Below are 20,444 nucleotides of genomic sequence, written 5' to 3'. Positions count from 1 at the left end.
TAGTGCAGTGAACTGCAGAGAGAATTGTCCTTTTAGTCAAAAAGAATGCTGATGTTCTTCTCTGTCATAATGTGGCTGAGCTGCTGTTTCTCTGCTGCTGTCAGCAACCAGCGCTGCATTCCTAGCTCTCTGAGTTTGGGTAGTTTCACCAAGATAGACAATAAATGAATGAACCAGGGCCCACAGCTTCGGTGTGAAGAAGGCGGCAGGCTAACGTCTAATTCAGTAATGTTCTTAAGAACATGTGCACTTTCAAAGAAAAGCATCCATCCTTCATCAGGGACTGTATCATTGTAAGCAATGTCCAGCTGCTTCAAGCTGTCCAGGTGTCCTGCTTGTGCTGCTGATGCTGAAAAGAGAAGGTAGCTTCAGAAAAATACAAAGTTTGTCTTAAATGAATTTACATGGGACATCACGGAGAAGAAGAGCATCATGGATGTTTCATATTTAGTATATGAGAGTAGTCCTATTCCTTGATGACTTCCCAAGTCTCTGTTTAAACAGGATAGTGTCACATACCCAGAGCTGTCAACCCCAGCACATCAAAAAATTGGGGGGAATCTGCACGTATATATTCAGAATATGGGAGTAGTCCTATTCCTTAATGACTTGCCAAGTCACTATTTAACCAGGAAAGTGGCCCCTACCCAGAGCTGTCAACCCCAGCACATCAAAAAATTGGGGGGAAACTGCTCTTGCCAGCAATAATTTATGCGGCCGTCAAGAAGCGGCATCACGTGTGCTCACACTCTACATGCACAAATGCCCATCTGAAGCCACTTAATGCTTTCTGTGCATATGTTCCGCTATGATGTCACTGAATGCTACTGCTCATGCACCCCCCAGAATCTAAGGTGGACCTTTAAAAATCAGGAGAATGCAGTAGGGTAACGGAAGACCACGGGTAGGGGCTAAAAGTTGGGGGGGGGGTTGACAGCTCTGCATACCTTTCCCATAATGACTGAAAAACAAAGGCCCTGCCATTTCAAGCAACAAACCACAATAGGCCCAATAAACAATGACTGTTTAAGGCATCTTACAGCAGCCCCTTTGGCATTTGCCAGAATCTACAGATTGCCTGTTCCCCATCCAGCAGGGCCGGAACTAGGGGTAGGCAGAAGAGGCAGCTGCCTAGGGCGCAACTATTGGGGGGCGCTGGGCAGCTACCTCCTCTGCCTACTCCCAAACCTTGCACTAGAATTGCGCTTGAGTATGGCCCTTCTGAGCATGCTTACGCTAATGCTGTTGCAGCGCATGTGCAGACGAGCGCTGATGCCTCGCATGCGCGCACAAGCACTGATAACTTGTATGTGCACTCGCTGATGACGCACATGATGATGATGACGTGCGTGCGTGTGCGCGTGGGGCAGCGATCAGGGCGAGCTGGCTGGCTGCACTGCCTTGGGCGCCCGATCAGCCAGGCCCGCCTCTGCTATCCCGTGCAGTGAGAGTTGGTTAAAATCATTGTGTAGGTTATTTTCTGGTGTCAGTATCAGTAAGCGCAAGCTTTGTACATACATACATACCTAGTACTGCCAAATCCTGAGTCACCAGGTTGCAGCTACTCAGCACCATCCTTTGCAGAGCTGTTGCAGTTTTAAGGGTACCTAAAAGCAACTTCAGCTTTCCTCCCACACACTTATTCCAAGAAAGGTCTAGAACATTCAGGTCCAATAGGTAATGGGAAGCTTCAGCTAGGAAGAAGAAGATATAAAGAATCATGAATGCACATGTCATTCTCATAAAACCACAATGTTGTGGTGCAAACTATGTAACCTTGATATTCTGCAAAGTGATTTCATTAATTAATGCTAAATACCTCTGTGTGGGAGCTGCTTAATTGATTTTGTTATCTGATAATAGCTTAATAATGTTTCATAAACAGCATTAGAAACTGCAAGCCCAGTGGTCATAAATAACAAGAGTCTCCAACCACTGGTTGTGGTGTTGGGTGCAAGCCTTTGAAAGCCTTCTGCTGAGGTTATATAATTTGCAAAATGAAATAAATCCAGCAGAACTCCAAAATCCATTAAAAAGTGATTTATTTGTGCCACAAACAGGCAATATAAATAGCCATAAAAACATCACTTGTACAGGTATGGGACCTGTTATCCAGAATGCTGGGGACCTGGGTTTTCCAGATATTCTTTCCATAACTATCACTATTCCTTAAGTCGACTAAAAATTATTTAAATATTAATTAAACCCAATAGACTTGTTTTGCGTCTGTAAGCATTAATTATATTTTAGTTTGAATCAAGTACAAGGTACTGTTATATTATTACAGAGAAAAAGGAAAACATTTTTTAAAAAATATATTTATTAAAATGGAGTCTAAGGGAGACAGTCTGTAATTTGGAGCTTTGTAGATAATGGGTTTCCTGATAACGGATCCCACACCTGTACTGTCCTGAAGAAATGTAAATTGTATTTAGACTTAGGTTAGCATAATAGCTGCCTTTACCCATAGCAGTCAATCGATTACATTTTTAATTCAATTCAAAATCTTTATTGTCAGTTTACTTATTTCAGTACATTGACATTTCCGTTCCACCCAAGACCCCCTCTATGGTGCAAAATTAAAAAAACAACAATAAAAAAAACAATGTATATTAAAAAGGGGAAAGAATACTGCACATAAATAGAGTAAAGTAAAAAGTTTAATAGTTTACATCTTACAAATGTTATAAATATTCAACCATAACATTTCCTTCCAGAAACTACAAAACCATTTCTCAATACCACTCTTACTTCTTTCAACTCTAATATATACTCATGCAGTGGCGTAACTAGATATTACTGGGCCCCATAGCAGATTATTTTTTAGGCCCCCAAAATGTTTAGAGGTTGACCTGTTTTACCAATATTTATTGAAACTACTGGGCCCCCCTGCAGCCTCTGTAGTTACTCCCCTGTACTCATGTAACCAAAAGTGACGTGTTCCTTATCCTAGTGATTTATTTATCACTAATTCAACCTTCAATCTATAATATCAAATATATATATATATATATCCCAGTGACATGTGCATTACATATTAACACTTCACTATGTACTGTAACTCCAGCGACAAGTGCAAATTCATTTCCATTTCCATACAAACTGTCCGTACATCTAAAAAGACCTGTGCATGAGTGTGCAAAACTATCCTAAAAATAATATAATAATATAATAAAATATAGCAGAATGTGGTACTAGAAGACATTTCAGAAAGTAAATGTGTTGTGGTACTGCAATTGGTACGCTTGTTTCAGAGGTAAGAAGTACCATGTTCAGGTGTAAATAAATAAAATCATATTCATACCTAGTGCTGCAAAGGATTCCTCCTTCAAGCCGCAGTTGTTGATAAGAACAGATTTCAACTTTGGCAAAAATCTCAGTCTGCTGAACAGATATTCTGGACTCAGACCCACTGCTTTGTTAGATGAAATATCCAGCACCTCAAGGTTGGACAGCAAAGGTATGACCTGGGCTTCACAAGGACAAAGGTACTTACATATCACTATTCAAGTGGCAGGCTTACTTATAATCAGTGTTAGCAAACATAAAGGGATATTGACAACATTGGGTCATGTTAGTCCCAGGAGCCTGGCATAGGTAGAAAGAAATTATCCGTACAGATTGAAGAATAAAAAAACTCCTTGTAAAGGGCCACTATATCCTAACCACTCTTCAGGACAACAATACATGTTTTTTCCCCCAAAATTCAGCAAAATTCCTTGCTGGGAATCAATGCAGGTAAATTATTTAAATCACATAACTGTGTGAAAATACACACAAAGGCATGTTCACATGGTTACAAGATTTGATCTGCAGCAATTCTCATTCTCCACAGTGGCAAGGAATTTTCATGTAGACAAACCACTATGTCTGTCATTTCCCATATAGTTGTGTGTTGTACTGAAGGTTTTTTTTAAACGGACAGCAATTATAAGGGCATAACCGCTTATTTTATATACAATAAATAGCTGGTTACATTTGATCAGAGTATAGTTCCACTTTTAAAAGAAAGAATAGATTTTTCCCAAATGGATATTTTGACTAGAATATCAACAGAAGCCACATTGATTAATAAGATATATTGCACCAATGAATAGGTGACCAATCACAGGATGAGAATTGCTCATTGCACAATTGAGTAGAAGTGGGTGTAAAAAGTTTAAATTAATTTTTTGACCTGTCATTGGATGGGAAAACACCTGTTCTTGCTACTAGCTACTGGTGGGCTTTAGATAACCATATTATATATTTCTGAAGTTTTTCTACTATGTACAGAAATTAGCTACTGCACATACATGAGTCAGTTACGTGACTCGGTGCTATAAGGAATATACTGTAAATAAAGAAATACATTCTCCAGTGATTCATTACTGGCCCATTTTGACAAGCATTACAGTGATACTATGGTACAAATAAGAACATTTTCAGCATTCATTGCAGCCTAAAGAAATTCTACCTATTCTTACTTAATGCATTGACATCATCCTGAGACAGGGAACACTGGTGAATATCCAGCCTCTCTAGGTGTTTGAAAGCTGTGAGTCGTGCTGCAGCTTCTCGGAATCCACCCCCTGCTTCCTTATTGCTGGACAGATCCAGCACTCTTAAATTTGGCCAGTACTGAAATATAGCACCTGTAAAGGGCAAAACATGATATAAATGATAGCCATGGTACAGGGAGCATATGTGACACAGAACACCCACAATTGGAAACACCAACCACCTACCTTTGACAGTTCCATGTGGCACAGTGATTACAGTCTTTATTGGAAACAATGGGCTGTGTTTCCACACAGGGTAACAAATGAGTGAGGTGGCCATAGACGGGCAGATTGTCTTATCTGCCCATGTGTGTGGGCTCCCGACAGGTCCTGCCGATCGATATCAGGCCAAAAATCGGGCAGATATGGATCGGTCAAATTTGCTTTTTTTCTACGATCCAGGACTGCATTGGCTTGTTGATGCAGTCCTGCGACCCGTCAGAGCCCATTCGTAGTATTTTAATCCGATCATTCGGCCCCAGAGCCGAACGTTTGGATTCATCCGATAATGCCCAGCCATTAGTGGGCATATCAGGTTAAGATCCGCTCGTTTGGCAACCTTGCCAAACGAGCGGATCTTATAGTGTATGGCCATCTTTAGATGAAGTTCTCCTGCCACTGCTAATTACAGTAGAATTCCATTTTAATGAATAACAGGATACACAGGCTTATGTGCTACATATTCTTGTACTTATTCATGCAATTTCAGCAGATTTCCTTTGTATTCTGAACTTCCTGTGTGAATTCAGTATCTCTGTACTCATGGGGGTGGGGGGAGTCCATGAAGCAAAGTAAGAGAATTTAGGAAGTACCGGTAAAAAAAAAATGTACTTATACCTTCCCTATGGCAAGCAGTAAGGTCAAACTATTGTTTGCTGATTGTTCTTAATAACAGACTGTAAAAAAAATTCTAAAAAGCAATAAAGAATTTAAAAATTCAAAAAGCTTCTACTACACGTAGATTAAAAAGGCAAATAGGTCTGGGTGTGTGCGTGTGAACATCACCTGAAGGGACAATCTTCCTACGCCATCATTTCTACTAGTCCTGTTATTTCATCTGACAAGCTGATCATGTTTTTCCAGTGCAGATTGGTGAATCAGGTTTGGTTGGGTTATGAGTAAATATGAGAACAGTAGAAAAGGTTCCATGCAAATTCCTTCTGTCCCTGGTGTTCTGGTATCACAGTGCAACATATTGCAGGGTAGCCCTGGAATAAAGATTTATGCCACTCTACTGCCCGACGTTTTCATGCAATCAGCACTATGAGGTTATTTAAGAAACGGTAACTGTATTTGTAAATGACAGACTTGCTCTTTAACTAGTCTAGGGATATCAAAATTGCTCTTAAATTGAGCCTCTGTATGCTTGTGCACTGCACCTGTTAAAGTCACACTTATTTGTGCCACAGCACATGAACATGAAACAAAGGTGAAGGGTTTGAACACACTGTTATGAGTCAGGTGACTGCAAGGCAAGTGCATTCCAGTTAAGATGGTGTCCAGCGTGTCATTTGAATCACACAGGTGAGTGAATGAAATGTGAGCACACAGGTAAATGAAACACAAGCACACAGGTGAGTGAATGAAACACAAGCACACAGGTGACTGAATGAAACACATGGCACACAGGTGAGTGAATGAAACACAAGCACACAGGTCAGTGAATAAAACACAAGGCACACAGGTGAGTGAATGAAACACAAGGCACACAGGTGAGTGAATAAAACACAAGCACACAGGTGAGTGAATGAAACTCAAGCACACAGGTAAGTGAATAAAACACAATCACACAGGTGACTGGTTGAGTCAGAGATCCGGTCAGAGATCTAAACAAGGTGACAGTGGAGCCCATGAACTTGCCAATAGCCCTGTAACATGAAATGAGTTGTGGATATATCAGACATTCTTATACACAATCCTACAGTGTGAATAGGGTGAATCCTACTCCTCCCTTGTATTATGTAATAACATATCAATACATGACACTATCAAGGTTATGCAAAAACATGGAAAGGAGCCCTTGCATGGCAACCCTGGCAACCCATAGCAATCAATCTGATACCTGCTGTCCTTATTCCAAAACCAATAAAACAGTGAAAACTGTGGCTGCAGATTATTTCCAATGAGTTCAGGGCTAGGTCACACTTGGCCGTGCAGCAATGCTGGGAGCATGTACATTCCTTCTGTTTTTATACAAAAATGAAATAATATTTACTGACTCAGATATTGGATATTGTCCTGGTGTAGTCCCGTGGCGTGTAAGTTTAACACCCTTATAGAAGAGCAGCTTTTCAGTTCCACAACAAGACTGTTCATTATGGAGCCAATGTGTTTGTTTAAAGACAGGTCCAGTGCTTCCAGGTGTGGCATTTTCCGAATAGCTGTGGCTAAGATATAAGGATATATATTCTGTATAAATATATATATTTGAGACAAAAAACTAGTGTCCATACATTGCTGTCAGACACCCCAGTAAATCACTGGTGGCATAATTCTATGGCAAACAAAAGGTAGATGGAGTCAGATGGTGATGGAGCAGCAGATAGAAGGGTCCGGTTACTTCTCTGTATACAGATAGAAAGAAAGCAGCGGACAGACAAAGTGGCAGAGAGAGAGGTTGGCTAAAGAAAGGAAAATAAAGCAGAACTAAAGGAATAAGCAATTCTTATTTATGGGAGGCTCCAGTTTGAGTTCTTTTGACCAAATAGCTCAACAATGTTTGATTATCTGGCAGAATGGTTACATACAGTGATTGGAAAATATTCGAGAGATTAGTCAAAATATGTTGGATAAAATAGCTAGAATATCTGATATAGAATACAATGAGACAGTTCAAAGCAATGAGCATTTGAACCTTTCGTACCATAAGTCTACTAATAATATAGAAAGGTACTTGTGTATAGTTTTATCACAGTAATAATGGGATGTTAAATTAAAGCTGTGTTGGTCATTTGAGATAAGCAACTACTTAGAATGGCCCTAATGAAACTGATCTCTCTTACCTAGTGCTTCCCCATCTGTTTCACCAAGGCCACATTCTGTCAAATTCAGCATCTTCAGCTCACATTTTGCTGGGATGTGTTGGGTGACTTTAGAAAGATTGCCTCCTATGTCACTGTTCCACGATAAATCCAGTGCTTCTAAATGAGGAATGTACTCAAGTGCTTCTCCTGTAATAGAGAGAAATGGATAATGAAAAATAATGAAAAATATCAAAATAAACATGCTTTAAGAAACTCAAGTACAATACTTTTGCTCTATTATTTTTGTAGGTGCATCTCCCATATTCACACCTGACAAAAAATGATACTGTGGCTGATGCAACTTTGCCTTGGAAGCAAGGGCAGCATGTGGGCGTACAAGTTCAAGCCTAAAATCTAATGGGGTTCTCAGAATGCCCTTGTTTTGTAAAGCACTGAATATAATGAATCCAGACTATTACAAAAACAGCTGTCTCTCCAAAACTTCTACCTCAACTGCCTCCAAAATACAGAATACAGTAATGCTTCAGGCTTCACTTTCATTATGGTGAAAGAAAATGAGGCCAAAACCACATGTAAAAGTGAGACTCCGTTTATATTACTCCGTATAGATTTAAAGGAATTCTCTTATTTATTCTTCCCACCCAAAACATAGTCAGAATAAAATGTGTATACCTGAATATATGTAATATGGTGTAATTTTGGGTAAAAATGCTTTACTTCTGAAAAAAGTATTATTATTTTTGAATGCTTTCTGGCACTGGCATGGCCTTTCCAACTCTGGCACAAAAGCAGCAGCTCTTTCAAGCTTTATGGCAGGGATTGTAGTCACGCTCTCGCACCTAGAGAGGTCTGTGTATTCCTTTAGTTATGAGAGTGGAACCGATAAGAGCTTGTGGTTAAGGTGGGGCAAACTAAATCAACAAAGACATGATGTAAGGCTGTCTATGAACTGTTTGTACATGAGAAAACAATGCGCTGAATAGAAATAACCATAAGTCATTTAGAATCCCATCATTATATTTATATCAAGGCATGCAGTACATGCTATATAGTAATTGGTGAAAGTAATGTGATAGTTTAAGGACTGATATAGTTTTAGATGCCACTAAATCTGAAAGTTGATCCTATATCAAAATGTAATTTGCAACTTTAAAATACATATACAGTGTATATAAATGTGCCTGAACAGCAGTTGACTGCCAGCCCTATTGCAACTGCATGTGCAGGGCAAGTGCATTTTGGACACAATTCTCCATGTTTTTTTTTATTTTTGCACCACTGGAGCACTGGAGTGCATATCTACTTGCATCTGCAAGTAGATACATTATGCACCTGCCACAATTGCATCCATTTCATTTAATAATGTGCGCATGAATGTTTTGATGAATTGGACACAAGTCAATTGTATCCTTTCCAGCACTTTGCATTTATATGATGTTTGCTTTTTATTTATTCGGTATTCGGTAATGACACGAATTATGTTCAGGGTCTTGGTAGCTCAATAAGTAAACTTGCATGTGATTCACCAGAACAGATTGGGCAGGAGCATATTTGGTGCCAATATGCACAATTATTGCCTCCATGTAAGAATACATGAGCCCTTTGTTGTCTATTTTGTCTGCAAGCTGTTGGCTATCATCCATTTGAAAAGCCACTGCTGTGCCCTAATTTATTAACGTACTATTTTACTTTAAAACTTATATTTCTCATGGCTAAAACCATCTAATATGGTCCTGAAGGTTCATATGGTTGTTTAGAGAATGTGTGTGACAGTTATATAATTCGAAGGTATTGAAAGGAACATGAAATCCTAGAGGGGTTTTACACTGCTTAGGATCAGGTGCCTAGTGATACCTAGGGGCAGATGTATCAAGGGTCGAATATCGAGGGTTAATTAACCCTCGATATTCGACTGCCGAATTAAAATCCTTCGACTTCGAATATCGAAGTCGAAGGATTTTGCGCAATTCGTTCGATCGAACGATCGAAGGAATAATCGTTCGATCGAAGGATTAAATCCTTCGAATCGAACTATTCGAAGGATTTTAATCCATCGATCGAAGGATTATCCTTCGATCAGAAAATTGTTAGCAAGCCTATGGGGACCTTCCCCATAGGCTAACATTGGCCTCGGTAGGTTTTAGGTGGCGAACTAGGGGGTAGAAGAAATTTTTAAAGAGACAATACTTCAATTATTGAATGGTCGAATATTCGAACGATTTTTAGTTTGAATCGTTCGATTCGAAGTCGAAGTAGCCAATTCGATGGTCGAAGTAGCCAAAAAAAAACATTTGAAATTCGAACTATTTTTCCTCTATTCCTTCACTCGAACTTAGTCTCCTTTCATTTTTAGCCTTGGCTAATGAACACAGAACTGTCAAAACAGTAAGTCCCTGACTCCACACATCCCAATCCCATGTTAATAGTGCCAAAGTGAAGTCTGCTTGTACTTTCCCACTGTAATGGATCCACCCATAGTAAACTGAAGGCTTTTATCTATCCTGCATAATCCTCATACGTATTTATATTTAGGGAGGTAACTAGAGTACAGTGAAAGCTCTACACCAGCCTGAATCATGCTCCTGCCACACCTTACATGTAAACAAATGGCAATTAAGTGCAAATCAATGACTTAACCTGTAGTCACAGAAACCAGGTATAGCAATTAAGACCAGGGGTGCCCAAAAAGGTAGATCAGGATCTACCAGTAGACCTTTAGCTGGTGATCAGTAGATCTCAAGAAACACTATCAACAAACAGCTTGTCTAAATCACCCTCCCTCGTGCTTTTCATTCAGATATTTATTATGTTATGGTTACATAAGAAATAGATGTTTAAATATAATATACACTTTCTCATAAATCAATATTTAAATAATGTTTTCCATGGAACAGAATGAGAACAATGCTTTTATGGATGTAGATCATGATGGGACAACATCACTAAAAGTAGACCCTGCATTAGTAAAGTATGGGCGCTACTGAATTAAGGTGTCAGAAATGCCATTGCTATTCATTGATAATGCTGGAGTTTTTAAATGAACTATATTGTTGCAAGGAAATAAAGCAGTGATCAGTCAGTGTTGTGCAATGCCTTTCAAAACGTTCTCAGCACCAGTTTACTAGCAACCAAGAACAATTCATAGTTGCTATTTGTGATATAAGCTGTCCTGATGGGATTAAACTGTGCCTCTTGTGCTAATGTATACATTTTCATATCATAAAATACAAATTGCCCACTTTCTGCACCAATGGGCCTTGTCCTAAGTTTGCATAAACAAGTGTACCCTAATATTACAGGCTCTCTGGCATTTATATACCTACCCTATCTTTTGGTCATTTTCTGCTTTGTAAAATTCATAATAAATGTGATCTGTAAGATGCAGGATCACACTAAAAATGGAGCAAACATTGACCCTATTCACAAAAGGTACTTGCATGCAGCACATACTCTAGCAACGCCAATGCTCTTGTCCAGCCTGATGTGATGCAGGGACACTTACAGTATGTACACTAGGGAACAGGGATGAACTGGAGAATTAGAGTATCTTCCGGTGGGTTCCAGCCTATCCTTATTTCCACCATGGGCCTCCTAAAAACTCATACTGTTTGGCACTAATTATATCTTATTGATTTATCAGTGGACCCAGGGTCTCAGGCTCTCAGATGGGCCCTAGGAGATCCAGTGCCACTGCTAGGGAACTCTAAAACTACCAACAGCTTAGATGTGTCAACATTTTCTGGGTTTCCTTGGTGGGTTGGTTAATGCTCTTTACCGACTCTGCCATTAGTAACGTGGCACACTAACAGGAACACTATTCCAAAGGAAAAGCATGCATCGATGAAGGTCCATAGTGTTTCAGATAAAGTAAAGGGATGGAGAAAAGGGGGAAAAAATGAAAGGCTATAGATAAAAAAAGGGGGAGGGGAATGTATAAGCATTAAGGATAAATTTCAGGATGCAGGAGAAAGAAAGGGCAAATGGGTAAGATGGTAAATATCAGAAGGAGCAAAGGACCAAAAAGTATGAAGAAGATACAACTAAGGCAAAAGGGAAAAATAATGCAATAGCAAAAACAGAAATGGTGACTGAAAAGTTTAAAAAGAAAAAATACTTGACCTGACCTCAAGTCTCCTGGGCACCAGAACCCCACAGGTTATGATGAATGACTTTATTGGGTGACTTGTACCTTATTTATGGAGGGGTGTGGATGCACACCTGAGGCCAATTTCAAAAAGTTTAAAGCCCTGTCTAAATAATTCAAGTAAATATGCAAGTGCATGTAATTTTAAAACAGGGTTTTTTTGTTACAAAGTTATGATCATAATATTGATAAGCCACCATACCACGTCAAGGTAATGATGTTTATATTAAGAATTGGTACTATACAGAGAGGTAATATTCCTTTTTTACTATGATTAGAGATAAATAAGTTAGGGACCACCATGTGGGGTTTTACCTTGACGTGGTATGGTGGCTTATCAATATTATGATCATAACTTTGTAACAAAAAAAACCCTGTTTCAAAATTACATGCACTTGCATATTTACTTGAATTATTTAGACAGGGCTTTAAACTTTTTGAAATTGGCCTCGGGTGTGCATCCACAACCCCCCCATAGTTATGACTTGTACCTTATACCTGGGGAGCAGATATATAAAATCTACTAATGATGCATATGTGGGTTCAGGCCAGCTATGACGAATGTAGGAATGCCAATTGCCCAATGTACCATAACTGCATTCCAGAAATACTAGCCATATGCCAGCAGCAAACATCTGTTCCCAACTCCATCTTAATAAATCCCTCATCTAGATATATTTACATTTTGTCACTAAAAGGATGATATTGTTAGAAGGCAAAAATAAGAGGCAATACCTAAAGCGCTGGCATCTTCCGCAATCAGGCTGCAGTTGCTTAAGCACAATAATTTTAATTTGGCAACATGACGGAAATGTGGGGTTAGCTGTTTTATTGATCCACCAATCAGATTATTCCAAGATAAATCAATTTCTTCAACATCAGGTAGAAAAGACAAGTGCACACCTAATGGGAAAAGAAAATGGAAAACTGAAAAATTCCTTCTGAATTCCCCACTTAATAAATGAGTCCCTTTATGTCAAGAATACATTATATATAAGTATTTTATACTTACCAAGATCATTCAAGTCAGTCTGTGTCAGGGAGCAGTTGTTTAGATTAATGCTATAACATTCTGCTTTCTTTCCAAATTTCTGCATAAACTCAGTGACCTGGATCCATCTAGCTTCATCTGAGGCTGACTTTTCCTCTGTTGAGTGGAGAGATAAGCTTTGTATGAAGTATGTACAAAATATTGCCCTGTAATGACCTGTAATAATACTACCTCTCTGCTTCAAATGTTAAACACTAACCATTGCCATACAGATTTTACATCTTCTAATTCTTTGTAAAGGTGGTCATACACTGGCTGACTTTGACCAGCCAGAGGGTCCAACTGCGGGATACTATGCAATGTGGTCATCCATGGAGAGAAAAATGTATCTGGCAGAGATTAAAGAAAAGCTGCAACTTCACTCACTTATCCATCAATGCACAATTCACCTGCCAAAAGGCACACTGGCAGATTAAGGGGTGCATTTATTAAAATATGAGATTAAAGCTCACCACAGATAAATTCACCCTCTTTCTATTCATTCCTATGGGAATTTTAGAAGCATATTTATCAAATGGTGGGTGAACTTTAACTTTCATCCCTTGATGACTCTTCTAAATATCCCCCAGGAATGAATAAAAAGATGATGAACTTGTCTGTGGTGAGCTATGATCTTGCTCCTAAACGTTTGTACAGACCAATTGAGATCAAGTACGACTAAAGAATGATCAATAGTTGCCCTTTCTCCCTGTGGTGTCATACAGGTCCAGACAGATGAGCATCATAAAACTGGCCCAACTAATTCTGGCAAGTATGACCAGCTTCAGTTCTTCACTAATTTATTTTGTGCAACAGCAGGTAACCATATTATAAACTTATGATAGTAGAAAAAAAATGATAAAAATGTTTGTATTACAGATTTGCTAAAGCTTATGGAATTGTGAAATACCGGCCTTTATGTAACTGAGAAATTAAAACATAATTATGTCTCTTTATAGGTCCCTGGCAAGGCCTCATCTGGAGTATGTGGTGCAGTTTTGGGCTCCAGTCCTTAAGAGCAGGGTCGGGCTGGGAAGAAACCTGGTGGGCCCTGACCCTCATGGACCCCCGCCGGCCCAGACCCACTCCCTGATCGAGTGAAGCGTGTGCACGCTGTGCCCGGATGTTCGCACATGTGCACGGTGTGCCATTTCTTGCGCAGTCGCACACATGCCGGTTTTTGTGCATTCGCACGAGGCCGCCGAGGTTTGGAACCTGGTGGGCCCCAAATGCATCAGTCTAACCCAGCTGAAGAGGGACAAACAAAATGGTTTGTTGCATCAGGGCACTGAGGTTGTGGAATGCTCTGTCAGGTGATGTTTTGATGGCTGATTCTATTAAAGCCAAAAGATCTGATGGGAATTTTAAGCCTGCCCAAAATCTGGGCAATTTTTAACCAGATATCAATTACTGAAGCCTGTCAGCGGGCCCTATACACTGGGCAATAAGCTGCCAACAAAGTAATTTCTCGGCCACCTTTAGTCTCCTTCAATAAACACTATTTCACTTTCTAAGACCTATGAGTGAGGTGATGAGTGCGTGGCAGTCTAGCCCTAGATTTGAATTTTTGGATATTTGTTAGCATAATCTTCTTTGCTTTAGGATTCACATTATTTAAAGCTTAAACTAGGAGTAGACAGAATTAGCTTTGAATTAAAAACGTCTCTTCCATGAAATGTCTGTACTACCAATGTTGTTACCAATTGCTGTATTACTACTGAAATGTCTCTGAAAAAGACCTGCAGCTTTAATATAAGTATTTATATTTTAAAGAAGCCCAATATGATTGTTTTACTTCTCAATTGGGCCCAAGTACAAGGTATTGTCTTATTTTTACAGAGATTAGGGAAATCAACTTTTAAAAATTTAATGACTTTATTAAAATGGAGTCTATGGAAGATGAAATTCCTTTAATTCTGAGTTTTCTGGATTACAGGTTTCTGGATAACAGATCTCATACCTGTATCATGAAGGTCTGGATAAGCTTTCTGAATACAGTTCCCTTTGTCTACATGACAACCAAAACCATGACAATAATTTTATGACATACGTTTCAATGAACAACAGTTGCTGTTGCAGGTGTCGCCAACGAGACAAGCATTGTTGAGCAGCATTAACTTGTACAAAAACCCTTTCATTGGAACATAGAGGAAAGAGCCCCCGAAGAGCACGGCCAGTAGTAAAATCTCCAGCCAGTCTAGAAGGATTAATGAGCTACCTACTTAGCTAAAGTAAGCCCAAAAAATGATCAAATCTACGGTTAAGAGCAGCAATCTAGAAGAACTATGACTCCAGTGAAATACTCTCAGAATGGTACTGGCAGAGATATAGGTTTATAAGCTCAATTAAGAATAAAATAATAAAATGGACAAACATTGTGCTGTGCCTGCTAAATGGGTGCAACTGATGTTCATCAGAGAAGAGATACTGTCTCTTTAAAGGTGGCCATCTATGGACTTGCCCAAAGATTAGTATATTTTGGAGGGAAGTCACTAGTTTTTTGAACATTAGTCTGAAAATAAAAATTAAATTATCTCCAGGTTTTGCTTTATTGCATCTAGATGACAATAGGCTTTCTTCAATTTTTAATATAAAATCTATGTCCCATGAGAGTAAAATATTGACAACCCTATTTTTGGCTGCCTCCAGGAAGGCTTTTTTTAATTATTGGCTACAAAAAGAGCCCCCCTCATTGCCAGAAATAATTTCTTACATGAAACAGTTTAGTTGGCAGGAAGCTTTATTAGTAAAAACAAAATGAAATAATTCCAAAGAGTCGTTTAGACTTGTATGGTCTCCTTATTTTGAGATCTGTGACTCCAGTACTAGAAATCAAATATCTCAGTCCCTTCAATTGTAAAATGATTGTATGTTGGGTAATCTGACATTCCCGGGGACAATGGGTTTTTTTCTCTCTTTTCTTTAATGATTGCAGACAGGTTACAGTTAGATAGTAAACCGTGACTTAATGTCCATCAAGTTTAACCTTTTTATTAAAATGTATAGAAAGTGTATGATCTTAGTGTGTTTTATTTCTAGAAGGGTCTCTATAACTCCATTATGTGGGGACTGTGAGCAATAGTTTATCTACCAGCAGCAGGTAATAATAATTAATTAATAATTTAGCATGCAATCCCACCTCAGAAGACAGTAACAGAAAATAGTTGTCTACTGATATCATCCTTCATACCTTTGTTTAACACTTCATTTTGCCCATTCTCTTTGTTGTGATCATCAGTTTTACTTTGATTTTTCAGTTCCTCTTCTTCTTTCTTCTTCTGTCCTTTGCTAGAATTTCTCTCAAATCCTCTAAAGAATTCCTTCACTTGGAAATTACTTTCATTGCTTTCTTTGGTAACTTTTTTCTTTTGGATCTGATTAAAAATCAAATCAAACGGGGACCTTTTGGGCTTATTTGCCTCTTGTTTTTTCTTAGACTCGTCTGGAACAAAACAAACAGTGAGGTCTTAGGACAGATAGAGTAGTTTTCCCTTCAACATCAAGGGGACCCCTTGGGGAACATAAATAATAAAAAAAAATTCTTGATAATTCTCTGAGACAAAAAGTCAACCCAATAAAAAAATGACCATCTTTACACAATACTCATATTTAAAAATCTTCTTTAACGCATTTGGACAAAAAGCCACCACAACGCCTATTGACTTCAATGCGGGACAGAATCACTCATCACTAGTCAAGGACGCCCATCCTGTGCGACTAAGATAAAACTATATCTATAAACTATATTCCACTAATATCCAAAGGCTTCTTGTTCTTCAGATATTGGCTTGCACCCAAAGTATAATCACAGACAGTGAGCTGTAATAATAACCTTGGCTAGTTCATTCTTTATATTCTTTACAGGCAGCAATATAACATTTTCTAAAATAACTGTGTATGAAAAGCAGATGGCAGTGCCTTCTTATATGTCTTATATGTCCAAATGAGAGGAATATTCTGTGATCACTTATACACCCTAATATATTACTTTCAGTACATAGAAAAATAAATACAGCCTAAGTCTTATGTATACATTCCATTTAATATACCTGCCACTGAGCCAGTTAATGGCAAACTGATAAAAGACTGTGAGAAAGTTCACTGGCACACAAGGTATTGCTGGCAGGGTGAAACCCTTGCTTTAAATTTTTTATTGCAGCATGCAACATTTCGGGGATAACCCTTTATTATGAGCATGATAAAGGAGTTATCCCCAAAACGTTGCATGATGCAACAAAAAATTTAAAGCAAGTGGTTCACCCTGCCAGCAATACCTTGTGTGCCAGTGAACTTTCTTGCAGTACATTGTATATAGATTGCCAATACCTATATTACTGAGCACCAGGGAGTCGCTTTGTCTGGAGGGCCAGTGTGTGCGTGTGCATCCGGATAATTTAAACTGATAAAAGAGACATGGCAACTGAAGTCTGTCTAATGTTATGCTGCAGATAGTTATGCCAATTTTCACCTGTTCCACAGACTTCCAGGTTGGTATTTTAACTGCTCTCTGGTTACATTGGTCACTGATCTTAGCACCCTGACTTGGCTTGAAAAACATACTGCTAGATAAATGCAAGATGGCCTAAACAGAAATTTAGGGCATAAAAAATAATAATTGCCTTAAAATCTAGCCTTATGATTAACTGCATGGCTGCTATGATCGCTGTTGCCAATGTACAAGTAGAAGAGTAACAGAAAGTGTTATATTTTTTTTTTAATTTTTTTTAAAAACACTAAAATGAAATATTATTTTGCAAAGCTGATTGGAATACATTCATCTATGACAGGGCTGTCCAACTGAAGGCCCGTGGGTCAGATGTGGCCCTCCAAATGATTTTTATGGCCCTCATGTCTACTCAGAGGCTCCATACACTTCATATATATGACATGATTATTTTAATTCAATCAGGCCCTCCAACATGCTGTATGACATATAATTGACTCACTACATGTAGTTAAGGTGGCCATAGACGTGCATGATTTACCTGCAATATCGGACAAACAATCGGACGTCCCCATCTCCTGACCTGACACAAAGAACAGATCAGCCGATGTTCTGCCCCTAACACCAATCATACGAAAGTTTATGTCCAACAAACCTGGTCACAATCTCCCACTGAAAATCGTACGATCGGCAATATATACAGAGATATTATCGGCAGCCGACAGAAATCTTCTAACCTGTCTAATCGACCAAACGACCAATCGGCATGGCAAAATGTCCGGACACTCCACACATGGTCCGAAAATCGTACGAATCGAGGATTTGTACGATCGGATCTTTGCGTCTATGGCCAGCTTAAGATGGACAGCAATGATCTACAACATAAAGTATCTCCTGTGCCAGCCCACCAGCCATAAAGACTTTAAACACATATATTCACCTCACTGGCCTGGCACAGGAACAATGGAAGTTCCTGGGATTCACTTTTTATTTGTAGAACATAGAATAAAACACGCTGGACTGAGAGCATTACAATAGGTGCTGTCACAGCTGACAAGTGAGCACTACATTAGAGAAGACGCAGTAAATACAGCGGGTGTCCCTGTCACAAAACACAGATATTCCCTTGCACATCTGCTTTTCATGCAAAACGAACTGTTCTGCATTGGGTTCTATGGTATGGGCATGGACTATTACTCAGTCCAATTGCTGTGCCCCGAGGCTCATAACTTATCATATGGCTCCATATCATTTCCATGGTCCTTAATTAGGTAAAATTATTGCACACATTGTGAAAAAAATATAGCATGTATTATGGAGTAAAGGAGCAGTAAAGTGGTAATTAATTAAAGGGGCAGTAAAGTGGCATGGTGCCCAGCAAGAAGATTTACCCTTTCCCTTACATTCAGTATAGAACCATGTAAAGTATTGACACCTCAATAAAAGTCACACTGTTTCTATTTTTTTGATGGTGTCTCAATAAATATAAATATATACATTTGAAGTCAGAAAAAAAATAAGTAAGATCATTTCCTGCAGCTAGGGTAAGCTGTAATGTTTTATAACTAATGGATGATCATTTGAACTATGATATATTTCAGGTTTGTCTGCTCTCATGCCATATAGGTGTCTCTTCATATAGATGCACAGCCTTTCCAGCAAAACCCGTTGGCTATTTTATCCTCAATTGAAATTTATTTCGGATATGCGCACCTTCTAACACAGCACCATTGTCATAACTATGCCCAAGCTAATATGGATGTGCTGACAACTCTCTATAAATAAATTTAAAAAAAAGAATTTCTAAAGAAAAGGAACTGCCAGAAAGAGTTCTGAACGTCGCACCATCCAATTAATAAATTAAGAATAATATTGGTGAAGTAAAGAAAATACCACTGAACATTTCTATCTGTTATTGTGAAAATTCATTCTAAGAAATTTCATGTGTAATGTAGAAAACCCTTGTTTTTGGTTTGTTCAATCACTTGTGTGCTTGGAATTCATATTTGTGAGAAATTCATTAAATTTTCATTTATTTTATCCTCAAGCCCATCAGCTTGTAATTAACATTAACATCACAATTTGCACAATGAAAGCAGCATATGGGTCACAAATGTACAAGGCAAAAGGTAAATATGCAGCCGCGGATTTATTATTCTTCCAAACAACTTTGTCTTTAGCTCAGCTTTAATGCAGTGAACATTCAGCATTCTCAGGTAGCTATTGACTGACAGTGGCTGCTGGGAGTTGTAGTATGCGTTTGCTAGGGGACCTATCATACAGTGCAGCATACATGAAATTACATTTTGCAAATAATGATATCTGCACAGGCTCAATATAATGTTTCTGCTAAATACATCTAATATTTTAAAAGATAATAAAATGCCAGGTGCTATGCAGTAGAACAGCCACATATATAACCCAGAATACACTATGCCTAGTTCTTATTGCATGTGTCTAGCTATACAGTAATGCTCAACACAGGAGAAAGTCAATGAAGCAACAATAACATACCTTTACTGTCCATACTGTTTCCACATCAGACTGCAGCTTCTATTAACAGTGCCGTCTCCACCCGCACACCTTGTAGGACTCGCCACTCCTCAAAATATCCTCAAAATATGCTGGGGCTACAGTTCTACCACTGGGGATTGTTCACATTCCTCCATCTGGTTAAACAATGTATAACTGTATATTTGTTCACACACACCATACTGGCTTAGCATTGGTATCAGAGAGGGCGAGAGATAAATGAGCCCCTGAGGAGGAGTGATCTTGCAGCCAGTCCAGCTCTGCTGCTATAAGAAACCATTTCTTAAAACCTGCAAGACCAGAGTGAGAAATGCAGAAGTGACAACCCAGGAAGTGTGCAGCAGCCGCAGGGCAGGTGGACTTTGCCTAGGAACTCCCAAGCAGGCTTGCCTTGCCAAAAAATAATTTATTTAATTGTTGAAGAGTTAAGCACTGGCTCAGGTTACACAATGCAGGAAAAAAATACTAGTTAACCTCCAGCTATGTTTGTATATATACAGTATATATACTGTATATATATATATATATATATATATATATATATATATATATATATATATATATATATATATATATATATATATATATATATACCAAGCAAGAGAAGGATCCGCACTCTCAGGTCTTAAATACTGTCAAAAAAGTTTTATTAAAACATGCGAGTCTGACGTTTCGGCCTCCTCCGAGGCCTTTCTCAAAGGAGGAGGCCGAAACGTCAGACTCGCATGTTTTAATAAAACTTTTTTGACAGTATTTAAGACCTGAGAGT

The 20,444-nt window shown here is 38.7% G+C and overlaps 1 protein-coding gene across 1 annotated transcript; it reads right to left on the bottom strand.

Moving 5' to 3' along the window:
* Window positions 1-32: 32 nt before the first annotated feature.
* LOC108717017 (leucine-rich repeat-containing protein 31) lies at window positions 33-19,996 on the bottom strand. The gene is made up of 10 exons (XM_018263714.2): window positions 19,658-19,996; window positions 15,890-16,141; window positions 12,682-12,816; window positions 12,405-12,572; window positions 7,544-7,711; window positions 6,761-6,928; window positions 4,467-4,634; window positions 3,305-3,472; window positions 1,527-1,694; window positions 33-349 (listed from the first exon to the last, which is right to left on the bottom strand). The coding sequence occupies exons 1-10, from the start codon at window positions 19,668-19,670 to the stop codon at window positions 33-35; spliced, it is 1,725 nt and encodes a 574-aa protein (XP_018119203.1). The 5' UTR covers window positions 19,671-19,996.
* Between the last annotated feature and the right edge of the window lie 448 nt (window positions 19,997-20,444).

The sequence above is a fragment of the Xenopus laevis genome, chromosome 5L (genome assembly GCF_017654675.1).
Source record: "Xenopus laevis strain J_2021 chromosome 5L, Xenopus_laevis_v10.1, whole genome shotgun sequence".
Taxonomy (NCBI): domain Eukaryota; kingdom Metazoa; phylum Chordata; class Amphibia; order Anura; family Pipidae; genus Xenopus; species Xenopus laevis.
This window is presented reverse-complemented; position numbering and strand designations above follow the sequence as displayed.

Bases quoted from the DNA above. Each gene is read 5' to 3' on its own strand.
- LOC108717017 (XM_018263714.2), bottom strand. The intron at 7,712-12,404 runs GTATTGCCTCTT...TCTCTATTACAG, and splicing joins GGAAGATGCCAGCGCTTTAG to GAGAAGCACTTGAGTACATT. The intron at 4,635-6,760 runs GTCAGTAAATAT...TGCCCTTTACAG, and splicing joins GGACAATATCCAATATCTGA to GTGCTATATTTCAGTACTGG.